At 53.0% G+C, this 24,631-nt stretch overlaps 1 protein-coding gene and 1 pseudogene across 1 annotated transcript; one reads left to right on the plus strand and one right to left on the minus strand.

Moving 5' to 3' along the window:
• The first annotated feature begins 1,889 nt into the window (after positions 1-1,889).
• On the plus strand, positions 1,890-4,283 carry LOC144279291 (glutaminyl-peptide cyclotransferase-like protein; annotated as a pseudogene).
• Positions 4,284-10,391: 6,108 nt separating this feature from the next.
• Positions 10,392-12,486, minus strand: LOC144278797 (peptidoglycan-recognition protein SC2-like). The gene is made up of 4 exons (XM_077840150.1): positions 12,462-12,486; positions 11,732-11,939; positions 10,908-11,029; positions 10,392-10,570 (listed from the first exon to the last, which is right to left on the minus strand). Exons 1-4 carry the CDS (start codon positions 12,484-12,486, stop codon positions 10,392-10,394), a joined length of 534 nt encoding a protein of 177 aa, XP_077696276.1.
• Between the last annotated feature and the right edge of the window lie 12,145 nt (positions 12,487-24,631).

Genomic DNA, 24,631 nt, shown 5'->3' on the forward strand with positions numbered 1-24,631 from the left:
AATTTGCAGTTATATAGGGGTTACGTTTTTTCTCTATGCAGTGCAGAATCAGTCACTGTGCGCACATGTCTGTGTTTCTAATCCATGACTATGCTAGGTCCACAATACACAGTGTGACTAGAGGCCAGCAGCACTGGATGTAATATTCCCTAAGAGATGTGGTCACCTTAAGATGAACCTAATTCGCTCCGTCAGTGTGGTGGTGTGATCCCTCCTTCTAGGGTTTTGGAAAATTGTGATTCTTTTCCTCTGGTGTTTGGAGAAACACTTGATAGTGATCAACGGGGATTTTGGTTTTGCTCAGTGATTATTTGGTCTGAGAGAAGCTAGATTAAGGGCTGAGCCTTCGCTATTGTTGGACAGAATTGCTGTCCAGACAGTGCAGAAACGGCAGCAGCAGCTGGAGCTCTGCACTACCCAGTGAAATCACTGAGGTTTGTCTACAGACTCAGGCTTGTGCTTCGGCCCTAACAATGGCTGTGTAGACATTCCTCCTCAGGCTCCGAAACCTGGGCTCCAGTCCCAGTAGGAACAACTACATGGCTATTTTTAGTACCATAATGAGAGCCCCAGTCTGTAGACCTGGGCTTTGAGATTTGTGGCTGTTAGTATTTTTTGTAATGTAGCCATAACCTAAGAGCTGAGAGCACTTGGGGCTGGAGCAGTGCAGAAACTTCAGAAGGTGACAGCAGTGTGCAGTGGCAGAGTGGGCAGTGACCGGAGTGGGCAGAGGCATCATTTGATTTTCCTGCATTCCTCCCCTAAGGCTGGAGCTGAATGCACCTAACGGCACCCCTAGACCCTAGGACTTCACTTATGGTGGACAGCAAACTAAGAGTGCGGTGTCATGGACAGAAAGGGGAGTGGTGTGTTAACGGGACATTTGTCCGCTGGTCTTTCAGAAAGGGGGAAACTGAGGCAAAGCCACTGCTCCACCTGGGGCCAGGGATTTACTTGTTGTTTGCATACGTTTGAGTCATTGTTGTCATGTTTTCTCAAATTAATGCCATTCTTCCTTCTCCCCTTAATAAAATATTTCTTTTGTCACACACAGACTCAGTGCTTGCAAGACAGGAAGTATTGCTTCTTAGAAACACCCAGGCTGGTGTTTAGTTTTCCCAGATTTCTGGGTGGGACCTCAAGCCAGTGTTGTGTTGTAATTTTGAGAGGAACCCCTATATATTGAAGCCAGAGCTTGTTGCTGCCCACAGCAACTGGAAGAAGGGTTACATATGTATTGCAGAGGAGTTTAATCTCCTCCTTTGTACAGAGCAACCCTTATGCCCTGGCACCAACTCTTTCAGAGGATGGTCACAGCTCCTGCCAGGGCCATCATCCATCCTGGTGCTCACAGAGATGGTGGGTTTTGCACAGAGCTCTGCATGCACAAAGACACAGGACACAAACCCTGCCCCTCAGTCTGTCATTCTGTCCCACAGAGGGGTATTCTGGTGCCTCCCCTTGTCTAATGTCCCCTCGGTAATAGATCCAGTGACAACACAGGTCTGTGGAGTTCTTGGAACTGGCGGTCTTGGGTTCTGATCTCATCTCCCCCAGGGTAAAACGAGAGAAACCCGCTGAGTGCAATGGGGTGAGGGCCAGATTCTGATACATTACCCTGAATCTATCTATCTATCTATCTATCTATCTATCTATCTATCTATCTATCTATCTATCTATCTAATGAACACAGTTCTGATAAGGCAGCTGCTGGCTGGGGAGCCTCCTCTGTACAGCCTCAGATCAGGGTAAGCCTGGGGAATTTAGGAAAGACCTCCCTGCTCTGCAGCTAGCCCCTCCATCCCAAATGTAAAGGTGCTCCTTTAATCTGAGATTCCACAGAGTCCCCATCCCAGCCCCAGTACCTGTGCATGTGGTCCCTGGGCTGGATGGAGCTGGTGATGTTTCATGCCCGGTGGGGTGGCAGCTTGGGAAAGACAGGGCCGCACCTTCTGGGGGCCACCGACTCGGCCGTGCCCTGTGCTATCCTGCTGGAACTGGCCACGCCCTTGGACGCGAAGCTGCTGAAGGCCAAGGAGCAGGTGAGAGCTTCCTGGGTTGGGGGTTCTACTCTTGTCTTGGGGAAAGGAATGGAGACTAGTGTGTAAAACCAGGGGGGATGGGAGCCAGGACTCCTGGGTTCTATCTCTGGCTCTGGGAGGGGAATGGGGTCTAGTGGTTAGAGCAGAGGAGCTGGGAGCCAGGACTCCTGGGTTCTATCCCTAGCTCTGCTGCTGTCCTGGGTGCAGTCCTCTCACCTGTCCAGCAGTGCCAGGTGTTGAGCGAGCCCCGTGTCTCTCCCCAGGGCTCTGAGGTGACGCTGCAGCTGCTGTTCCTGGACGGCGAGGAGGCCTTTGGGAAGTGGAGTGAGAGGGATTCCCTGTACGGGGCTGTCCATGGCCAAGGCTCAGCACCAGCCGGGCACCAGCCAGCTCCAGGCTATGGTGAGAGCCGCCCACCTGCCCCTCTGGGGAGTTCTCCATGGGGGATCTTTCAGGCTGGAGGGAGATGGTGGGGGTGCCTGTCCGGGGTAGGCGGGTGGCTCAATCTGTCTGCACTGGATCTTGTACCAATCCCTCCCTCAGATCCTCCTGGGGTGACTGGGCCCCTACAGATTTAACCCCTCGTTGCCTCCTTGCAGAGCCTGTTTGTCTTGCTGGACCTGCTGGGGGCCTGCCACCCGACCATCCAGAACCACTTCCCCCTCACTGCCTCCTGGTTAGACCGGCTCGTCGGCATCGGTAGCAAACCTTTCTTTCTTCCAGGGGTGGGAGGGGGCTTGCCCCCCCAGGCACCTGTAGCAGGACAGCTACCCCCCCCCCCCGCCAGTCCTGATGGTCCTGCGTCTGTCTGACAATGAATAAAGGTGCCTGGGTTCTAGCCCCAGCTCTGGGACGGGAGTGGGGTCTAGTGGTTAGAGCAGGGGGGCTGGGAACCAGGACTCCTCGGTTCTATCCCCAGCTGTGGGACAGAGCTGGGAGTTGGGGATTCAGTCCCCAGGGCTGTTGACCTGGCATCTTTCACCAACACTTTATTTCCCTCAAACACGACTTGTCAGGTTTGAAATCCCCCCTCCCTCCCCGGCAGCGTCTCTGTGTCCTCAGGGAGCTCTGGTGTGAGCGGCCAGGTGTAGCCCCCTGTGGGGCTCGTTCTGCCGTGCCCCAGCCTGGCAGGTCCCAGGAACCAGCCCATTCCTCACTCTCTTCTCTGTGTCGCCCAGAGAAGCGTCTGCACCAGCTGGGCCTGCTGCAGCCCCACCCCCGGGAGCAGACGTACTTCCAGCGGGAGCCTGCCTATGGGCCTGTCGAAGAGGACCACGTCCCCTTCCTTCGCAAAGGTACCTGTCCTGCCCCATGCTACCGGACATCCAGGCGCAGAGCAGAGTGGGATGGACAGCTGGGGAGGCCTCCCCGGGGGAGCCAGGGCAGAATGTGTGCAGATCAAGCATGGTGAGACTCCCCCAGGCTCCCACACAAGCCTGGCCTCATGAGAGGAGCAAGGGACTGAGACCTGGGTTCAGGTCCTGGCTTTGCCACTGCCCTGCTGGGTGACTTTGCTGCTGTCTTCCTCAGCTTCCCCATCTGTGAAGTGGGGGGAATCATTCTGACCCCCTTTGTAAAGTTCTTTGGGATCCCCTGAGGACAAGGGCTATGCAAGAGCTAGGTGTTATTTACAGGGGTAACATGCTTTATAGATGATGTTTGCCTGCCTGGCACACTTCACCCCAGAGGTGACTGCATTTTGAACTTAGGCTCTGGGATCCTTGGGAGTGAAAGACGTTATAAACACATCGTTGCTATCTAGCCACTTGGCCCTGACTCACTTGATGTCTCTGGCCAATCTGGTTCCCATAATGCACCTGGGCCAGCTGCTCGTTGCTAGGTCAGGGGAGCACATAGCTCCTAGATGTAAGGCCAGGTCATGCCTGAGGGCCTGGCTCCATCTACTGAGACAGTGTGCGCATTTAGAATGTCGCCCGTCGCCCGCTAGTGGCTGGGCCACATGGGGATAATAGTCTACTACTGCTGACAATAGTGGAATTACTCTTGTAGCTCCATCAGTAGAGGCTGGTGCTTGCAGTGATGCAGATCCTGGGTTGGATCACTGCTGACTATTCATGTATCTGTCTGGCCGCAGGAGTGCCGGTGCTGCACCTCATCGCCACCCCCTTCCCATGGGTCTGGCACACGATGGAGGACACGGAGCAGAACCTGCACCCCCAGACCGTGGAGAACCTCTGCAAGATCCTGGCTGCCTTTCTGGCCAAGTACCTGTGGCTGTGACTACCCAGAGCCTCCCCTGGTGAAGGGACCAACCCCTCCCTGGGCCTTACAGGATCCTTCACCCTTCCTGGGCCGAGCTCCATGGGGCCAGCGGCCAAAACACCCTAGGGACCAGGCAAGGTGGCTTGGGGGGCCCGGGCTGTGGCAGCCCCGCAGGGGCTTGGGGAGGTGTTAAAATGATGGGAGGATGGAGAGGGAGATTGTGCTGAGTCTGTTCCGGGGCTGCAGAAGGTCTGTGGCCAGTCCAGAAGTGAAACCTCTTGCTTGAGCCCCTTGAGGTTGGGCCTTCCTGGGCTTTACATGCCCTCCAGAGCTCCAGCCGCCGGGGCCTGGACTAGCTTCTTCCCAGCTGGGGGCCTGGATCCCAGCTGGTCGTGTCCCCCGGGGTCCACGGCTCAGAAGCAGGAATAACTAGGCTGAACCTGGACTGTGCCAGGGGCAGGACACCGGGGGCTGCGGGGGGGCCAGACCTACACTCTCTGCAGGACGGCCTCCAGCTGCCAGCCCACCAGGGGTTGCTCCTGTTTACGGGGCCCGTCCAGCCCTGGGGTGCTGGGCTCCCAGCCTCGCTCGGGGGCTGCTCCACAGCGACTCTCGTAACAAAGAGTTGCCCTGTCAGTGCTGCTGCCCCCTTCCCACATGCTGGGCAGCCCTGGGCACTGTGGGGCTGGGACACTGCTCCTGGCATGGCTGTTCTGAGGAAGCTCATAGTAGGAAGGTGATATGGAATGGGGGGGTTCAGCTGTTGTGACCTGCACTGGATGTGCCATGTTTGTCTTTCTTCCACAGGACAGAAGCAAATTTGTGTGTACAAAGTGCAAGCTGGTCTCCATATTGGAAGAGAAGATTGAAGGTCTGGAGCAACAGATAACGACCCTGCGTTGCATATGAGAAACTGAGGATTTTCTGGACAAAAGTCAGGATATGCTTCTACGGGCACAAAGCTCTAAAGATTTAGAGCAGGTTGCACAGCGGAGCCAAGAGGCCAGTGAAGAAGCTTGGCAACATGTGACCTCCAGAAGAAGAAGGGGGAATGTCCGGGTTCCAGCAACGCGGACACAGGTAACTAACCGCTTTCATGTTCTCTCCACAGGTACCATTGCAGAGAGTGGACCAGATGATATGTCTGGGGGGAGAAAGCAGAAGGAGACTCCGCTGGTTGGAAGGCATGAGATGCACTGTCCTGAGATGGGGGGTTCCACGACCATACTCCCAAGAGAAGGAGGCGGGTGGTGGTGGTCGGGGACTCTCTCCTCCGGGGGACTGAGTCATCTATCTGCTGCCCTGACTGGGAAAACCGAGAAGTCTGCTGCTTGCCAGCGGCTAAGATTCGCGATGTGACGGAGAGACTGCCGAGACTCATCAAGCCCTCGGATCGCTACCCCTTCCTGCTTCTCCACGTGGGAACCAATGATACTGCCAAGAATGACCTTGAGCGGATCACTGCGGACTACGTGGCTCTGGGAAGAAGGATAAAGGAGTTTGAGGCACAAGTGATGTTCTCGTCCATCCTCCCCATGAAAGGAAAAGGCCAGGGCAGGGACCGTCGAATCGTGGAAGTCAACGAATGGCTACGCAGGTGGTGTCGGAGAGAAGGCTTTGGATTCTTTGACCATGGGATGGTGTTCCATGAAGGAGGAGTGCTGGGCAGAGACGGGCTCCATCTTACGAAGAGAGGAAAGAGCATCTTTGCCAGCAGGCTGGCTAACCTAGTGAGGCAGGCTTTAAACTAGGTTCACCGGGGGAAGCAGACCAAAGCCCTGAGGTAAGTGGGAAAGCGGGATACCGGGAGGAAGTACAGGCAGGAATGTCTGTGAGGGGAGGGCTCCTGCCTCATACTGAGAATGAGGGGCGATCAGCAGGTTATCTCAAGTGCTTATATACGAATGCACAAAGCCTTGGAAACAAGCAGGGAGAACTGGAGGTCCTGCTGATGTCAAGGAATTATGACGTGATTGGGATAACAGAGACTTGGTGGGATAACTCACATGACTGGAGTACTGTCATGGATGGTTATAAACTGTTCAGGAAGGACAGGCAGGGCAGAAAAGGTGGGGGAGTAGCACTGTATGTAAGGGAGCAGTATGACTGCTCAGAGCTCCAGTACAAAACTGCAGAAAAACCTGAGTGTCTCTGGATTAAGTTTAGAAGTGTGAGCAACAAGAGTGATGTAGTGGTGGGAGTCTGCTATAGACCACCGGACCAGGGGGATGAGGTGGATGAGGCTTTCTTCCGGCAACTCGCAGAAGCTACTAGATCGCACGCCCTGGTTCTCATGGGTGACTTTAATTTTCCTGATATCTGCTGGGATAGCAATACAGCAGTGCATAGACAATCCAGGAAGTTTTTGGAAAGCGTAGGGGACAATTTCCTGGTGCAAGTGCTAGACGAGCCAACTGGGGAGGAGCTTTTCTTGACCTGCTGCTCACAAACTGGGAAGAATTAGTGGGGGAAGCAAAAGTGGATGGGAATCTGGGAGGCAGTGACCATGAGTTGGTTGAGTTCAGGATCCTGACACAGGGAAGAAAGGTAAGCAGCAGGATACAGACCCTGGACTTCAGGAAAGCAGACTTTGACTCCCTCAGGGAACGGATGGGTAGGATCCCCTGGGGGACAAACATGAAGGGAAAAGGAGTCCAGGAGAGCTGGCTGTATTTCAAGGAATCCCTGTTGAGGTTACAGGGACAAACCATCCCGATGAGTCGAAAGAATAGTAAATATGGCAGGCGACCAGCTTGGCTTAATGGTGAAATCCTAGCGGATCTTAAACATAAAAAAGAAGCTTACAAGAAGTGGAGGGTTGGACATATGACCAGGGAAGAGTATAAAAATATTGCTCGGGCATGTAGGAATGAAATCAGGAGGGCCAAATCGCACCTGGAGCTGCAGCTAGCGAGAGATGTCAAGAGTAACAAGAAGGGTTTCTTCAGGTATGTTGGCAACAAGAAGAAAGCCAAGGAAAGTGTGGGCCCCTTAATGAATGAGGGAGGCAAACTAGTGACAGAGGATGTGGAAAAAGCTAATGTACTCAATGCTTTTTTTGCCTCTGTCTTCACTAACAAGGTCAGCTCCCAGACTGCTGCGCTGGGCATCACAACATGGGGAGTAGATGGCCAGCCCTCTGTGGAGAAAGAGGTGGTTCGGGACTATTTAGAAAAGCTGCACATGCACAAGTCCATGGAGCCGGACGAGTTGCATCCAAGAGTGCTAAAGGAATTGGCGGCTGTGATTGCAGAGCCATTGGCCATTATCTTTGAAAACTCGTGGCGATCGAGGGAAGTCCCAGATGACTGGAAAAAGGCTAATGTAGTGCCAATCTTTAAAAAAGGGAAGGAGGATCCTGGGAACTACAGGCCAGTCAGCCTCACCTCAGTCCCCGGAAAAATCGTGGAGCAGGTCCTCAAAGAATCAATCCTGAAGCACTTACATGAGAGGAAAGTGATCAGGAACAGTCAGGATGGATTCACCAAGGGAAGGTCATGCCTGACTAATCTAATCGCCTTCTATGACGAGATAACTGGTTCTGTGGATGAAGGGAAAGCAGTGGATGTATTGTTTCTTGACTTTAGCAAAGCTTTTGACACGGTCTCCCACAGTATTCTTGTCAGCAAGTTAAAGAAGTACGGGCTGGATGAATGCACTATAAGGTGGGTAGAAAGTTGGCTAGATTGTCGGGCTCAATGGGTAGTGATCAATGGCTCCATGTCTAGTTGGCAGCCAGTGTCAAGTGGAGTGCCCCAGGGGTCAGTCCTGGGGCCGGTTTTGTTCAATATCTTCATAAATGATCTGGAGGATGGTGTGGTTTGCACTCTCAGCAAATTTGCGGATGATACTAAACTGGGAGGAGTGGTAGATACGCTGGAGGGCAGGGATAGGATACAGAGGGACCTAGACAAATTGGAGGATTGGGCCAAAAGAAATCTGATGAGGTTCAATAAGGATAAGTGCAGGGTCCTGCACTTAGGACGGAAGAACCCAATGCACAGCTACAGACTAGGGACCGAATGGCTAGGCAGCAGTTCTGCGGAAAAGGACCTAGGGGTTTCAGTGGATATGAGTCAGCAGTGTGCCCTTGTTGCCAAGAAGGCCAATTGCATTTTGGGATGTATAAGTAGGGGCATAGTGAGCAGATCGAGGGACGTGATCGTTCCCCTCTATTCTACACGGGTGAGGCCTCATCTGGACTACTGTGTCCAGTTTTGGGCCCCACACTACAAGAAGGATGTGGACAAATTGGAAAGAGTCCAGCGAAGGGCAACAAAAATGATTAGGGGTCTGGAACACAAGACTTATGAGGAGAGGCTGAGGGAACTGGGATTGTTTACCCTGCAGAAGAGAAGAATGAGGGGGGATTTGATAGCTGCTTTCAACTACCTGAGAGGTGGTTCCAGAGAGGATGGTTCTAGACTATTCTCAGTGGTAGAAAAGGAGAGGACAAGGAGTAATGGTCTCAAGTTGCAGTGGGGGAGGTTTAGGTTGGATATTAAGAAAAACTTTTTCACTAGGAGGGTGGTGAAACACTGGAATGCGTTACCTAGGGAGGTGGTAGAATCTCCTTCCTTAGAAGTTTTTAAGGTCAGGCTTGACAAAGCCCTGGCTGGGATGATTTAATTGGGGATTGGTCCTGCTTTGAGCAGGGGGTTGGACTAGATGACCTCCTGAGGTCCCTTCCAACCCTGATATTCTATGATTCTATGTTCCCTCCTCTCAGGCCCCTCCTGCCAGTCTCCAGCCGCAGCCCCAGCTCCCATCAGCAGGTGCAAACCCCAGCTCCCCTCCCCTTCCTTCAGCTCAGTGCTGCCAGGCCTGCCTGTGTGTGACCCATGCGGAACCAGCACCCCCTTGGTTCCTCTCCACCTCCTGCCTCTGGATTGGGAGGCAGCACAGCCTAGTGGGCAGAGTACTTGACTGCACCCATGGGATCTGTTCCACGCTCTGCCACTAACTGGCCCTGTGAGTTTTGGTAAAACCCTTTTCCCCTCCTTGTGCCTCAGTTTCCCCTCCCATCCTTTGTCTAATTAGACTGTGAGCTCTTTAGGGCAGGGACTGTCTGTCTCATGTTCTGTGTGTATAGCACCTAGCCCAAGGGGGCCTCTTAGTGCTAATCTGACAGACCATAACCACACCCTCGCAGCTCGCCCAGCCCAGCCCAGCGGCAGGGTGGTGGTGGTTATGGTTTAACAGGAGATGAAATGATTCCCAGCGCTTCAACTTTTCATGTGCTAGAAGCTGGTTTATTTTCACTGCTCAGTAGCTCCCAAGCAAAGCAAACACTAAGCCGCAGGGGCGCTGGGTTAAAGGCAAATTGCACTTGAATTAAAAACCCCTTTGTGGGACTCTGTGACCCACCCGACGGGTACTTCCCAGGCACCTGCTGTGTGAAGATCCAAACACTTTGCCCCCCTCGGTGAGAGAGGCTCGCGGGAATGGATTGTCGGGGCGAAAGGGTCGAGGGCTGAAAGCTTTGAGAGCCAGACCCTGCAGGGGCCAGACAGAGCTGAGTGTCAGGGCTCGGGGACACTTGGGTTCCCTTTGTGGGGGGGTTAAATAGCGACCGGTTTCTCGGGGATTCCAGATAAAATCTTTGCTGCAGATCTCACGGGGGCTGGGGGCAGAGGCGGATTTGACTCTGGAATTGATAATTGCTCAGGCGTTTCACACGGGAATGGAGGCGAAGTTTCCTGAGCTGCCCAGGGATTGGCAGGGCCATCGCCACAGAGCTTGGCTGAGGCTTGGCCCCACCCCCCTGGACGCTGTAAGACCCTGGGCCTGGCTGTGTGTGGATCTGGGCTAAACTGACATGCCCGTTGCGGGTGGGAGCGAGGGGCTAGGCCTGGCATCTGCCAAAGGAAGCAGCCTGGGGGAGGCAGGTGGCTCCCAGGCGCCATTAGAAATCTGAGCCCCCCCGGGGGGGGGCAAGCAGAGCCCAGGGAAGATGGGAGCGTAACCCCAACTCTCAGAGCCCTGCTCTCCGGGCCCTAGGAGGCAGCAGGTGGGCGAGAAGCGGGAGGCTGCCCCCTGGTGGGGGGCAGAGGTGCTGCTCGAGCAGGCAGAAGCTGTGGGCGGGGTCAGCGATGGGCACAGGGGCTGCCCCGAGGCTGCAGGGACTCAGGCTTCAAACTCAGGCCACTGGCTTATGGTCTCGTAGAGGGCGTCCCCAGGGCATTGGGTTGACTTCACGTCGCGATGCCCCTTCAGGGTGTAGCTTTCACTCAGGAAGCCCCCGGAGACAGCACTTTGGATCAGGCTCTTGGCAACGGTCAGGGTGGTGATGTCAGGGGCTGTTTCTGCAGGACACCAGCAGCCCCCTGTTAATTTCACACACGCCCCTGGCCCCTCTCTGCTGCTCAGGGGGTGTCAATGTGGCCTGAGTAAATAAACACTGTCTAGCCACGTTCTTGATTGGCCATGTCAGTGTCTCCCCCGCCCCCCACCATTGTGTTTGGTAATGCGTCTCCCCGCCTCCACGCACACATTTGCTTCGCCACGCTCCCCCGCCCCCTCTCTTTCCTGACCCTGTGCCCCAGCCCAGTGCCCCACCGTGGTGGAACCAAGAGCAGCTGTGGACTTCCTAGTTCCCCTGGGGGCCTAGCAGGGAAATCTGTACAGACGGGAACCATGTACTGGAGAAGCTGCCCAGGAAGCTGATTCCCAGTGACTTATCGTTCCAGTTCTTGGCATGGGCCCCCATGGTGCTCCAACCTCTGCCCTCGTAGACTCTGTCGTCTTCGCCGATGAGGAAGCAGCAGGCAGAGCGCAGTGTGAGACCTGCACAGGCATGTCGGCCGCACCCACCCCTCCCCATCGCTCTCGGCAGCTCCCCCAGGGTCGTCGCTGGCCCGGCCCGGGTTTGAACCTGGGACCATCAGAGCTAGAAGCTCAATCCTCTGCCATGGAGCTAAAGACCCACTGAGGAAAAGGACTGGAATGGAGGGGCCCTAACCAGTATTGCACTCTTTGGCCATTAGCTGGCGCTGTGTGTAACCCCCCTTATGGAAGGCACCAAGGGCCCCACCTGGACATAGCTGGGGGTCGAGTGAGGGCTGTAGCGGGCCCAGATGTGGGGCAGGAGAACAGCACTGGGAGCCGCTGCTCTGCAGGAAATTCCCAGCTGGGTTTCCATCTCCCGACATCACCATCTCAAAACATTTCATGGAGCAAAATCTCTGGCCAGGTTTTCGTTGCTGGGTGTCAGGCCGGCTGCAGGGAAACGTGTCAATAACGCCGGCATGGGGCGGTGTCACAGAGGCCTTTGCTGGCCCCCACCCCACCCCATTGCCACCGCTCCAGCCCCACACACAAATGCTGTAGGAGTGTAACTGTCCCAGGCTAGTTAACACATTACAGCCCCGGTGGGGGGACAATCCTCGGTGCTTACGGTGACAGCACTGCCGAGAACACATGTTAAACCAATCAGCGAACCACCCGCCTGCTAATGGGCTTACCAGGGATCCCTCCCCTGACTCCAGCCAGGGCTCCGGCCAGGGTGCAGCCCTTCAAACCCACCCACGGGCTTTTCAGTGCTTCCAAGCTCAGCACGGCTTCTGCTGTGAACATGACCCCTGGGAATCGGTGAATGCCGCAGGCCGGTCCCTCGATCTGGGAACAGGTCATTCGCAGCCAGTGTCTCGCTCCCCAGGGCATCGTTTCGAAAGGCTGGGGGCAGAGGTGGGAATTTGCATCCCCGCCTTGGCTGGTCGGTCTTTTTACAAGTGTCCTGTGATGGTCCTGACCCTTCCCAGGGTTTGCTGGAGTCACGTCTCCCCCAGAGGCATCACGTCCCATCCCCCCAGACTCCAGACCCATCTGCATTTGTAATACAATGAACTCCGGAAATACCCACACTTCGTCCAACCAGCTTTGTGCACGGTCTGGGAGGAAACTGCTGTCTGTGGCCCATCTCCCCCTACAGAAATGGGTGGAACCAAGTGCTGTCTGGCACTCTTGGAGAACCCATTGACTTAGTACCTGGACAGGTTTCTCCTCTGCCTGGCATTTCTGCTATGGCCTGTCACAATGTCACGTTTTGACATTGCATTTAAGAAGCATTCTGCCATCACCCCAGCACCCGGCCTTCACAAACCCGCCCGGTCGGCTGGCAGCCTCCTACCCCAGTTCTCTCTAGAGCCCCTGAGCCGATCTCTCCCACGCCCCTCCTTACTCGGGGTGCCCCCAAACCTTTTCCTTCCAGCACGCAGTTCATTTTCTTAACTTCCGACACGGCTCAGCTGCATTATTAACGATGAGGCTTGTCCTGCTCCATCACATCCTCCGGGTCCTCCTCGCACTCAGCCGGCTTCCCCGGTGCTCCCAGTGTCACCGCAGCCAATTGCTCCTGTGCTGGCCGATGAGCACTTCCACCATCCTCCGCCCGTTTCTGACAACCCCACGTCTGCACCGTCTCCTCAGCTCCTTCCCCTCGCCCGCCTTCCCCTTTCCTTGCGGCACTCGCCAGCCGCCCGTTGACTTCCCCATTCTGCGACTTCCCTTTCTGAGCATTTTCTGTCACTTCCTTAAGCTTCTGATTAAAAGCCTCGTGCGCCTGATGCTGAGCTGCCGCCCCGGGTCACGCTTTCCCCTCCACTCTCTGGTCAGCCTCAGAGACAAGCAGCGCACACGTGTGATCCCACGGGCCGGCCGGCCGCTGTGCGGCCCCAGATCCTCCATGCATAACAGCACATTTCTTTACAAACAATCCAAGCCCTCCTTTACTATTTCGGCCATTCTTTGCCCTCGTTTTACTCTTGATGGAGTTAACGTTTTGCTGGATGTAGTCTTACATCTCTTCTTCAAACTTTTCCCCTCCCCTGTAGGCCCCTAGACTGTCCCAGCCAGAGTTTCCACACACGGCTAGGTCTTTACTCCCGACACAGAGGTTGTTACCCTGCCCGGTCCTGTTCCAGCCAGTAAACTTGGGTTGGAGGATCCCCCAGGGAAGCAGATTTATTACCAATTCAGCTTCGATCTTACTTCCTACTTAAAGAGACCTCAAGGACCCAAGCCCCAGCCAGTATTTATTAGTTATTAGTACAGCGCTCAAACAGAAAGGCAGATCCATTACCACGTCTGCTGAACCAAATTTTGCAGCCGTTGATGTAAACGACAGACTGATCCCTGTGATGTCTTTTGCCACGGCTTGCATACAGCCTTGCATTGGGAAAGAGGAAGAGATAAGCTGGAACTAAGTTACCTATAAGTAGTCCAAGCTGTATGCAAGCCGTGGCAAAAGACATCACGGGGATCAGTCTGTCGCCTGCAAAATTTGTGTCTGGTAAATATCATAGACTTCCCAGCACACAATCACACATCTGCTGCTTAAGCATAAACTTTTACCATCACTATGTTATTTATACATTTCCATTTGTTTGTGGTTAGTACATTTCTCGCACAATTGCGTGGCAACGCAAATAACAGGGCGCTAGGCTAAAAATTTTAGCAAACTGGCATTTTTCACAGCCTGTGAGAGTTTAGCAGCTTTCCCAAAGCATCTCGGGAGTTCGGGTCACCAGCTGGCCTGAAGTCTGATAGTAATTTGGCCTCTACCAGTCAACAAACCTTTGTACTGGTATAACGGCATCCCCATGGATGGGGTGGGGGGGTGTTGTAATGTTTTAACTAGACCGGTCCAGTTAAAGTCCTCAGGCTTTTGCATACACACATGGCCGGCCTCCGAAGTGACCTTGGTTAAGTCACGTCCCCCTTGTGTGCCTCAGTTTCCCCATCTATAAAGTGGGGATAGTAATGCCAACTTCCTTTGTGAAGGGCGTTGAGATCTGCTGGAGAAAGGGGCTAGCTCAGGGCCAGGTGTTATAACTGCGGAGCAAGAGGGTCTGTCGCTGCCCCAGGCAGGTCGTGGGAGCACTGGAATAGGTTATCTAGGGAGGTGGTGGAATCTCCATCCTTAGAAGTTTTTAAGGCCTGGCTTGACAACGCCCTGGCTGGGATGATTTAGTTTGGGTTGGTCCTGGTTTGAGCAGGGGGTTGGGCTAGATACCTCCTGAGGTCTCTTCCAACCCTGATATTCTGTGATTCTATGAAATGCAAGTGGTGCAAAATAATAGCGAGATGGCGCCCTGGTGATGCAAATCCAAGGCAGCATCCACACTGGGGCACTCAATCTGAGCCAGGGGTGATGGGTTTTGTGATATGGTGACGTATCCAGGTCGGGGTTTCTTATCCCTTTTCCAGGGCTGGGATAGAACCCAGGAGTCCTGGCTCCCAGCGCCCCCTTTCTAACCACTAGACCCCACTGTCATGGGGCCCCCTGGTGATACTCTGGAACTGCTACAGACGAAGCCAGTCAGGACTCTGGGGAAGTCTCCTTTCTGTGAGCAGCCAGTCTTCAGGACACACAGCTCACACAATTTCTGCCTTCCTTGGTCTGACCTCGGAGCATTCAGCATCCTCTGCCCCTCCGTGCGCTTCCCAAGGGGAGTCTACCCAGGTGGAGTCCTGGGGAAGCCAGAGGGTCCTGCACCCCAACTTTGCAGTCAGACGTGACTCTCAGCCAGCCAGTAAAACAGAGGTTTATTAGACAACAGGAACATGGTCTAACACAGAGCTTGTAGGTGCAGAGAACAGGAGCCCTCTGTGTCCAGACCCCTGTACACACCTGCCACCTAGGGCTCTGCAATCATCATACACCCTTATCCCACCATCTAGATACTTAAGAACTGCCTAGGGGAAACTGAGGCACCCCCACAATATTCAGAGGAAACATTAAGAACAGTCCCACTTCATCACACCCACTCCCCTCCCAAGGCTGGTGATAGAACTCAACAGTCCCAAGCTGCCGAGTGCTTTGGCCATGGGGTGTAAAACGGTCCCGTCTCCGCTTCCTCTCCCACCGCTGCAACGGTGCAGAAGCTGCTTTAATAGCAGCCTCCCTCTGCACCCCCGCACACGCCCAACTGAGTCTCAGGCCTTGCTAACGCTCAGTGCCACGGCAGCCCCAGGAGATGATTGCTGCGGGGGTGTCAGCCCAGGGGGAGGTAGTGACTCCTAGAAGCAGGGAGAGCAGCAGCACCATAGATCAGGGAGGTCTGGCAATGCCAGTGGCTGTCTGGGGTCTGGCAGCCCTGGCACTCAGCGCAGATTGTCAAAGGTCAAACCCTCTCACTACCGGCTCTGTAGCTCCCCCTTGCTTTCGGTCTGTTTTAGGCACCATCCTGGCCCTCATCCCCCTGGCATTGGAGCACTGCCCAATCTCGATTGCATTTATTCTAACTGCCCCTTCAGGGCAGGGCCTGGCTGCTACCCCCACTGTAGAGGCAGGGAACCGCAGCACAGAGGGAATAATGGACTAGCCCAAAGCCAAACAGAGCATCTGTGGCAGAGCTGGGAAATGAACATGGGTCTCCTGGGTCCCAGGCTGGTACCTTCTCTTCCAACCTCCTGCCCCCTTCATCCCTGGTTCAGAGTGAGCTGTGGGAGCTCTCTGGGGCACAGGAGCTGGCTGGTGCCCAGATGGAGCTACGTTGCCTACTGCACAGATCTCGCTTTTTCCAAACATTGAAAATGCTGCTACAGCCATACCAGGGCCCACCAGGATCCTTGCAGCTGGTCAGTGCTAAGCTGTGAACTGTGCTAGGTAGGGAAGATGAAACAGATCTTCCCTCACTAGCGGAGCTCTGTGTTACTGGGGACTCACTGCTGGCTCAACGCAACCAGCCCTCCTCAAATGGAGCCTATAAATCCTCCAGCCCTGCTGTTCTCCTTTGTATTTCTGTAGTGCCCAGGGGCCTCAGTCCCGGATCAGGGCCCCGCGGTGCTAGACATTGTACAGACACAGCCCTATTCCCCCCACACTGGGTCTTCTGAATGGCCCCTGCTTAGGGGAGGGCGGGGGGGGCGGGGGCTCCTTTCCTCACCCAGTATCTCCTGCTAGCAGAGATGCTCTGAGGGACGTCTACGCTCTGGGCCTCTGGGCTTCCCGGGCTGGGAGGCAAGCGTGGCTGTCTCCGGGCAATTCTGCTGACTCTCCAGCAGCTGCACGGCAGGTGTCCGAAGACACCTCTAGTCCTCTCCAGAGCTCAGGGGGACTGTCCTGGCATCGGACTGTCCTGGGGAATGGAACAATGGCTCCGGGCAGCCAGAGAATGCCTGTTCCCCTGGCAACCTCAGTGCCATTCCCTCTGGAAGTGATGGTGTCAGCGAAGGTGCTGGAGGTGGTCAGGCCTCGCGGTTGGAGCTGGACTCAGGAGGCCGGGGCGTGGGTGGAGCGAGGCTGGAGCAAGAGCAGGGCTGGAGGAGGACTAGGAGCAGGGCTGGAGCAGCCTAAGACTGATGCCAATGTCAGGCAGGAGAGAGCCCAGCACAGGACGGACCCAGGGCCTGACAGATGGCTCCAGGGGGCGCTTGGCTCCCGGCCCCGCTGGGTACTGACAGGCCAGGCACCCCAGGGCATTATCACCAGCCCGTTCCCAGTCTTGGCATGGCAGTATATTTCCTTCCCAGTCCCTGTCCCCTGCCATTAAACCAGGGACTCCACGCTGGGGATGTGCACCTGGCAGCACGCAGCTGCCTGAGAACACACAGGCCAGGGTGCAGGGCGAGGGCTCCAGAGAGAAACGGCAGGAGGGCAATGCTGGGAACCGTGTGCTCAGGGACGGGCATCAAAAAGGCAAGTCTGCCACCTCCCTCTCAAGTCCTTCGCACTTGCATATTGCCAGGGGAACATCCCATTTCTACTGAGGCCTCAGGGACAGGATTTATGATGAACCGGCTGGAGTTGATCCGCACCCCCGCCCCCCGTGTTGCACCCCAACGGCTAGCTGGGGATCCAAACTGACACTCCCCGGTTTGAGCCCCTGCCTAGCCAGGCCCTGTTCCCTCCCCCCAGGCAGTTGTTGGCCCTGAACTCCTGCAGGCAGCCATGACACACAGGTGCTTGGGGGCTTGAGAGAAGGGCTATCACCAGCTGAATGACCCCTGCCTGTACGGTGGGGACTGAGGCCACTTTGCCAGCAGGTGCCCCCCAAGTCCTGTGCTATGCTGAGTCTGGGGAGATGGGCAGGTTCAGCCTCATTAGAAGGGATCGGCCAGACAGAAAGGCAGAATCGGGTCCTCGCACAGAGCCCCTCTACTACCTGCCTGTGTCCTAACCACCAGGACAGTGGCCAATCCCACCTTAAGGTCAGGTTCCAGCGTCGGGCCCTGTCCATACCCACAGCGCGTGGCACCCAGCATGCGCCGATAGACTCCGGTACATGAAGTAAGTTCACAGACACTAGAAATAGCCTAATGCCAGGCTGGGGGCTGGAGATGTGTAGGGTACAGAGCACAGCACCCCCTAAGGCCGGGCAGGAGGGCTGGGAAATGCATATGATACAGAGCACAGCGCCCTCTAACACCTGGCAGGGGGGCTGAGAGATGGGGGGTGTAGGGTACAGAGCACAGCGCCCCCTAATGCCGGCCAGGGGGCCTGGAAGCTGGGGGAACATGTAGGATCCAGAGCACAGCATCCCCTAACACCAGGCTGGGGGGCAGGGAGAGGGGGGATATGTGGGGTACAGAGCACAGCGCCCCCTAACACCAGGACACGAGGTCTCATCCGTCTCAGGGCGGAAATGATCACACCCTGCGAATGGGGGATCTGCCACGGGCACTGGCAGGAGCGCGCTGCTTTACATTAAGGTTCTTTGGCTGATGGGCGAACCTCACCCCGCCCTGCGTTTCGAGTGTGAACAGCTGTCGATGGAAACCCAGATGGCAGAGATGGAGCAGGACTAACCGGGGACACTGGGTCTCGCCCTCACCCCGTGTCTACACTGTACGAGGGTGGGAAATAGCAGGTGCCTTTTCTTGCCCTGATACGATTTTGGAGATGCCAACACTAGCGACAGCTTTCTCCCTGTGTGGGTTGTGGGATCCAGGGGAGCTGTCTGTGTGCTCTGTACAGGACAAGGCGTGTAGATGGTTTATACCTCAATGTATCACTGTAAATACAGTTATTTAATATATCAAATAAAAGTAGAACAATACGTCAAAAAACATCAAAATGAAACAGAGGATTGCTATGTACAGGGGGGATTGCTATGTACAGGGGGGATTGCTATGTACAGAGGGGATTGCACGTGACTAGTTAACTGCTCGAGAGCTTTCATCACCATGTACTTTCTGACAGGTTTCCGCGCCCTGTGTAGGGTTTACGTCCCGCCCTCCGTCCCTGTTTCCGGTCGTGTACGTTTTTGGCGCCGTCGGCCCTTTTGAACATTTCTTTTGTATTGTTTTCTGTGTTTGGCCGGTGGAAGGTTGCGTTCTTGTGTTTTGACATATTTAGAGAAAAAGTATGAACAAGTAGAAAGAAAGGCTGTAAGGGGTTTGCGGCTCCCTCCCTGTCCATCAGGGTGGGAGACCACGCCCCTCCCTACGATACTTCCGGGGTACCTTGGTTCAGGGGAAAATTAGCCCAGTGTTAATGGTTCAGGCCTGCAGTCAGGCCGAGCAATGGTAGAGAGTCTGTTTGCCTAGGGCCCTCATTCAGGGCAGGGCTGCAGTCAAGTAGGGGCTCTGGCCTACAATCAGGCAGGCAGAGCAGCAGATGGTCCATTTGCCTGGCCCTTGATTAGGGCAGGGCAGCAATCAAGTAGGGGGGCTCTGGCCTACAGTCCGGCAGAGCCGTCGCCGTCTAGGGGAGGTTAGCTCTCTGGTGGGAGAGTCAGCACAACCGTCTGGCGTCCTGATTCAGGAGGGTGCCAGACCAATCAGGTCTCCTGACAACCAGGTGGGGAGCCTGCCACTCATGACGGTGGGGTGCTGGTGGTAGGGGAACCCAGGCCCTCTCGCTCCACTGCGTCCCCACCCAGGGCCCTAAACAGCAGTGGAGTGCTCCGCCACTGCGTCAGTGGGGAAAATCCGATCACAACATGCTGGCCGGCTTGTAGTCAATAACACAGCTGAACCCAATTCGGCTGCCCTGGGCTCCTTCCTACACACCCATTCCGTGTGTACATGGGTCCCAGGGTTGTTGTTCGCTTCGCTGGGGTAGACGGCTAGTGGCAGCCCCACCAGCTCCTTGGAGACCCCGGCATCTGGCAGCTCCGGCAACCCCTCTGGCTCTCTGTCAGGATAGCGCTCTCCATTAGGGGAGCAGGGAAGAGACGTCCTGCTCCTCCAGCAGCTCTCTCCCAACTCAGCTGGAGGGGCGGCCTTTTATAGTTCCGCTTCCTGTCCCAACCTTCTCCTTCCGGCAGGGTGGCATGCGGTGGGAGACAAGCCTGCTTTCTGCAACCCTCCTGCCCCCAACAACCCACTTCAGTGAGTCCCAAAATCAAATCCGCTTACCAGGGGCCTCTTCTCCTCTTTGCTCTTCGCCAACATCCGGGATAGAAAAGAGCTCCTGGCCGCATGCATCTCTGACCTCCGAGTCATCTTCTTCCTCTGGGTCCCCCTCCACATCCTCGTCCAAGATTTCCTCCTCCTGGCTCGGTCCACTCTCAACTGACATGCGAGCCACCGAAGTATCCACAGTGGTGTTAGCAATGGAGGTGGGGTTGCCGCAGAGTATCATGTCCAGCTCTTTGGAGAACCGGCAGCTCATAGGCGCAGCACCGGAGTGGCGGTTTGCCTCCCGCGCCCTGTGCTCGGCGTTCCGCAGCTCCTTCCCCTCGATCCTAAACTGCCGTGTGTCCCGGTCATCGCCCCTTTCTGTCATGCATCGTGAAATCTGTCCGTAGGTGTAATGATGCTGGTACTGGCGGGACCCGACTGAGAGTGCCAGTTCAGGACAAACTGCTTCAAGCAGGGCAGTTACAGCCGAAGGCTGGGGCTTTTCCACCTCTAAGGCAAACCAAACCAGCCAAACAGAGCAGACTTTGGTCTCACCCCACTGGCTCACCACAAGTCACACAAGCAATTCCCTTAGACACTCCAGTTTCCCAGTCTCACCAACAGAACCACTTGTTATGGGGACAAATGGTTATGAAAACCAATACCCCAGGAAAAGAAAAAAGGTTCTCTTGATCCCAGAAGGACCAAGCCCCAGACCCAGGTCAATATACAAATCAGATCTTGTCCCAAATCACGCTCTTGCCAATCCTTTAGAATCTAAAATCTAAAGGTTTGTTCATAAAAGGAAAAAGCTATAGATGAGTGCTAGAATTGGTGAAATGGAATCAATGACATACAGTCAAGGCCAAGTTCTTGGTTCAGGCTTGTGGCAGCGACAGAATAAACTGCAGGTTCAAATCAAGTCTCTGGAAAACATCCACAGCTGGGATGCGTCTTTCAGTTCTTGGTTCAAAGCTTCAGTGTAGCAAAGTCCCTCCAGAGGGATGAAGCAGGACTGAAGACAAGATGGAGGAGCTGCAGCAGCTTTTTATATTCTCTTGCCATGTGGTCTTTCTTTCCTTGTCCCAAGACAAGCTGTCCATCAAGTGGCCTGGAAAAACCTCCGAGTTCTGTCCATAGGCAGGTCCCTGCACACCGTGCTGAGTCCCAAGGCTTGTCTGCCTTCTCTCAATGGGTCAATTGTGTAGCTGATGGTCCTTAATTGGCCATCAAGCAGGCTAGGCATTGCATCCGATGAAGTGAGCTGTAGCTCACGAAAGCTTATGCTCAAATAAATTTGTTAGTCTCTAAGGGCCACAAGTCCTCCTTTTGAACTTGTCTGGGTTGTCACCCAGAAGCATAGTACAAGTTTGAACCACAGACAGTATAGAGTCAATACTTATAAGTTAAAATACAAAAATGACACAAACATATAGAAAGCATAATCATAACCAGCAAACCACAACCTTGCCTTAGACACCTTATTTGGCCCCCCTTTATACAAGTTTTGGTGCCACTACAAGACCTTGGTTGCAACAATGATCTATATGGTCCCAGTCACAGTAGGTATCATAATTGTTACGTCCGGAGTGCAGTTGGGACTGTACAGCCTCCTCTCCCCAAATGCTGATGAGGTCCAGCAGCTCAGCATAGCTCCAAGCAGGGGGATCGCCTGGTACGTGGAGCAGGCCTGGCCACCTGGAAAGATGCGCTGCACGCATCATTGTGCAAACAGGAAGAGGACTTTCAAAATGGCAAAGGAGTTTAGGGAGTGGGGATGATGGATGGTCACCTGAGGGCCGGGCAGTAGAGTTCAAACCGATGACCAGAGAGGCGAGAGCAGGCATTGTGGGACACCTCCCGGAGGCCAATCGCAGCGCCGTAATCGACCTCGGTGTCTACACTGGCACCGCAGCCCTGTAGCCCCGGTGCAGAAAGTTTTTTAAACTGTGCAGGGCTTTTTTTAAAGTGCTGCAACTGCCCTGTTTCCGCGCCCTGAGTGGCGTGGCCGTGTGTACACCTCACCAGTTGCAGTGCAGAAAGCTGCTTTACCGCACTGCAACTTGCCAGCGTAGACAGGACCTAAGGAAACAGTGCCATGACTTTAAACCTCCTGTTTACCGGAAAAAAACAAGGCTGTGTTTTGGAGTAGAATAAAAATGCACCTTTTAAAAATGCTGTAACAGTTTTAACACATGATGAAAGTTATATTAAGCTTATTAAACATTTTAGATTTTTGTTGCATTATCAGACTGCTTTTGTTCTTAAATGTTTGCAGCCCAAGGGCTGAGACATAAATACATGCTTCTGTGTTTGTTTTGGGTCTAGAGGCTGTATTAAAAGTAATGCTTTATTAAAGCAAAAAGGCTTTTTCATTTGTACTTTGTGTTTCTAAGAAGACAAAAAGCATTTTAGTAATAAGTTTGACAGGGGCATTTTTGAATTAGCCAGTTTCTTTTCAAAAGATGTCTAGTTACCATTAGGCAAAAGCCAGGGCCGTAAAGTTAATTAAAGGAAACAGGCATGTAGATTTCAAAGCCTCCTGGTTACAGAAATGGGAATGGCCATATCACCATTTACAAAATCTTTTTCTTAACTCTTTAAATAAACTTACTATATAAAACAATACTAAAAGAGACCGAAACCAAAACAGCTTTATCTTTAAATTGTAAAGAAAGCTTTAAAAATCAGGGTACAGTTAAAACCCTCATGTTTTTAAGGTTAGGATTTAGACAAAAAAGAAGAAAAAGCAGCTGATGTGAAAAAGTTCTGACAGAGATAAGGGGCTTGTTCTGTTCCCAACATACACACACATACGTTCTTCTTCTTTTCTCGTGTTTTTTTGAAATGTAAACCAGGACAAACAAGTTTGCTTTAGGCCTGTTATAGAAAATCTGCATGGAGCAGGAGTTAAAAATAGCTGCCTTCCCCTGTTTAGCTCCCATGTCCTGTGACCAAAGTTGTTTCACTGTAAAGATGGCCAGAACATGTATGAATTTAAAACAAACAAGAACCCACAGCAGATTCCTTTTCAAAAGACACCCTTTGAACTTCTTAAGAGTGTAAAATAAAGAAGCATCTTGGGGTTAAAACCACAGGCAGTTTACAAAAGTAATTTCTTAAAGTTAAATTAAGTTTTTATTGACTTCGGGATTTTAGTATGATTTTTTGTTGCATGATCAGACTGTCTTTGTTTCTAAATGTTTGCAGTCCGTGTGCTGAGACCCAGGTACAAGCTCTTTTTTAACTGTTTAAATGGACTTAATATATCAAAGAATGCAAAAAGAGAAAGTTGGTTTTTTTGGTTACCTTGAAATTGTAAAGAAAGCTTTAAAAATCAGGGTATAGTTAAAAACCTCACATTTTGAAAGTATGGATTTCTACAAACAACAAGAAAAAGCAACTTATGTGAACCAGTTAGCTTTTTTTTTTAAACCAGAGATAAGGTATTTGTCTCCCACACTTCCGCCACACCCCCCCACACACACACATTATTCTTTCCTAGTGATTTTTTAAGTGTAAACCAAAGGCCAAATTTGACCTATTTGAAGCAGGCCCTTCTGCTTTTAAATTTTTTTTGCAGGAAAGGCAGAGGATTAAAACTAAATGTAAACCTAAGGGGCTGCCAAGTTTTACTGAACACTAGTAAGATCAACACCTGTTTACAGGAACGTTAATGGTAAAGAGAAAGCAATATTACCATTCACAATCTATTTAACACATTTGTAACCCTTGAAATGAACTCCCTTGTTCTGTAGTGAAATAAAGAGGCCCCTTTGTAACACGAACTGGTTTAGCTATTACCAGCAGGACAGTGGGGTGGGAGGAGGTATTGTTTCATATTCTCTGTGTATATATAAAGTCTGCTGCAGTTTCCACGGTATGCATCTGATGAAGTGAGCTGTAGCTCACGAAAGCTCATGCTCAAATAAATTGGTTAGTCTCTAAGGTGCCACAAGTACTCCTTTTCTTTTTAAGAAGGTGTCTACACTGCCCACGTGAAATCGCTGCCGCGACAACACTTTAAGGTGGCAGTGTTGTCGTGGCTCCAGCTGAGGAGGGTGTTTTTTCACACCCCTGAGCGGGGCAAGTTTCAGCGCTGTAAGTGGCAGTGTAGACAAGCCCTAATTGAACTGTGAAATTTTAAAACAGGGAACACTCTCTAAAAACCCCGAAAATTATTTTTGTTGTTTGTCAGCCCCAGTGGGAAAAGTCCCATAAAATTTAAAAGGTCTTAAAGCCAATGGGATTATCTATCTATCTATCTATCTATCTATCTAGTGGGAAAGGTGCTTGGGGCCTGTTTTTTTAGATAAGAATAAGGCAGTTAAAGGGGGTGGGTAATGAGGGGAGGGGCGGGGAGGGGAGGGAGAGGGCTCTTGTTTAAAAATCTTGGGTTGATAGGATTGGTTCAGGAAAATGCATTCTATGATGCAGCTGTAGAACAGTTTCTGATTGATCCGCCCGAGAGGCAGAGATAACCACGCTGGGGACTGTGAGCCTTGGGAGCTCCCTCTTTTCCCCGGGGGCAGCTGCAAGGGAAGAATTAGTAGGGGAAGCAAAAGTGGATGGGAACCTGGGAGGCAGTGACCATGAGATGGTCGAGTTCAGGATCCTGACACAAGGAAGAAAGGAAAGCAGCAGAATACGGACCCTGGACTTGAGAAAAGCAGACTTTGACTCCCTCAGGGAACTGGTGGGCAAGATCCCCTGGAAGAATAACATAAGGGGGAAAGGAGTCCAGGAGAGCTGGCTGTATTTTAAAGAATCCTTATTGAGGTTACAGGGACAAACCGTCCCGATGTGTAGAAAGAATAGTAAATATGGCAGGCGACCAGCTTGGCTTAACAGTGAAATCCTTGCTAATCTTAAATACAAAAAAGAAGCTTACAAGAAGTGGAAGATTGGACAAATGACCAGGGAGGAGTACAAAAATATTGCTCGGGCATGCAGGAGTGAAATCAGGAAGGCCAAATCACACCTGGAGTTGCAGTTAGCAAGAGATGTTAAGAGTAACAAGAAGGGTTTCTTCAGGTATGTTAGCAACAAGAAGAAAGTCAAGGAAAGTGTTGGCCCCT

This window comes from Eretmochelys imbricata, chromosome 23, assembly GCF_965152235.1.
Source record: "Eretmochelys imbricata isolate rEreImb1 chromosome 23, rEreImb1.hap1, whole genome shotgun sequence".
Taxonomy (NCBI): Eukaryota; Metazoa; Chordata; order Testudines; family Cheloniidae; genus Eretmochelys; species Eretmochelys imbricata.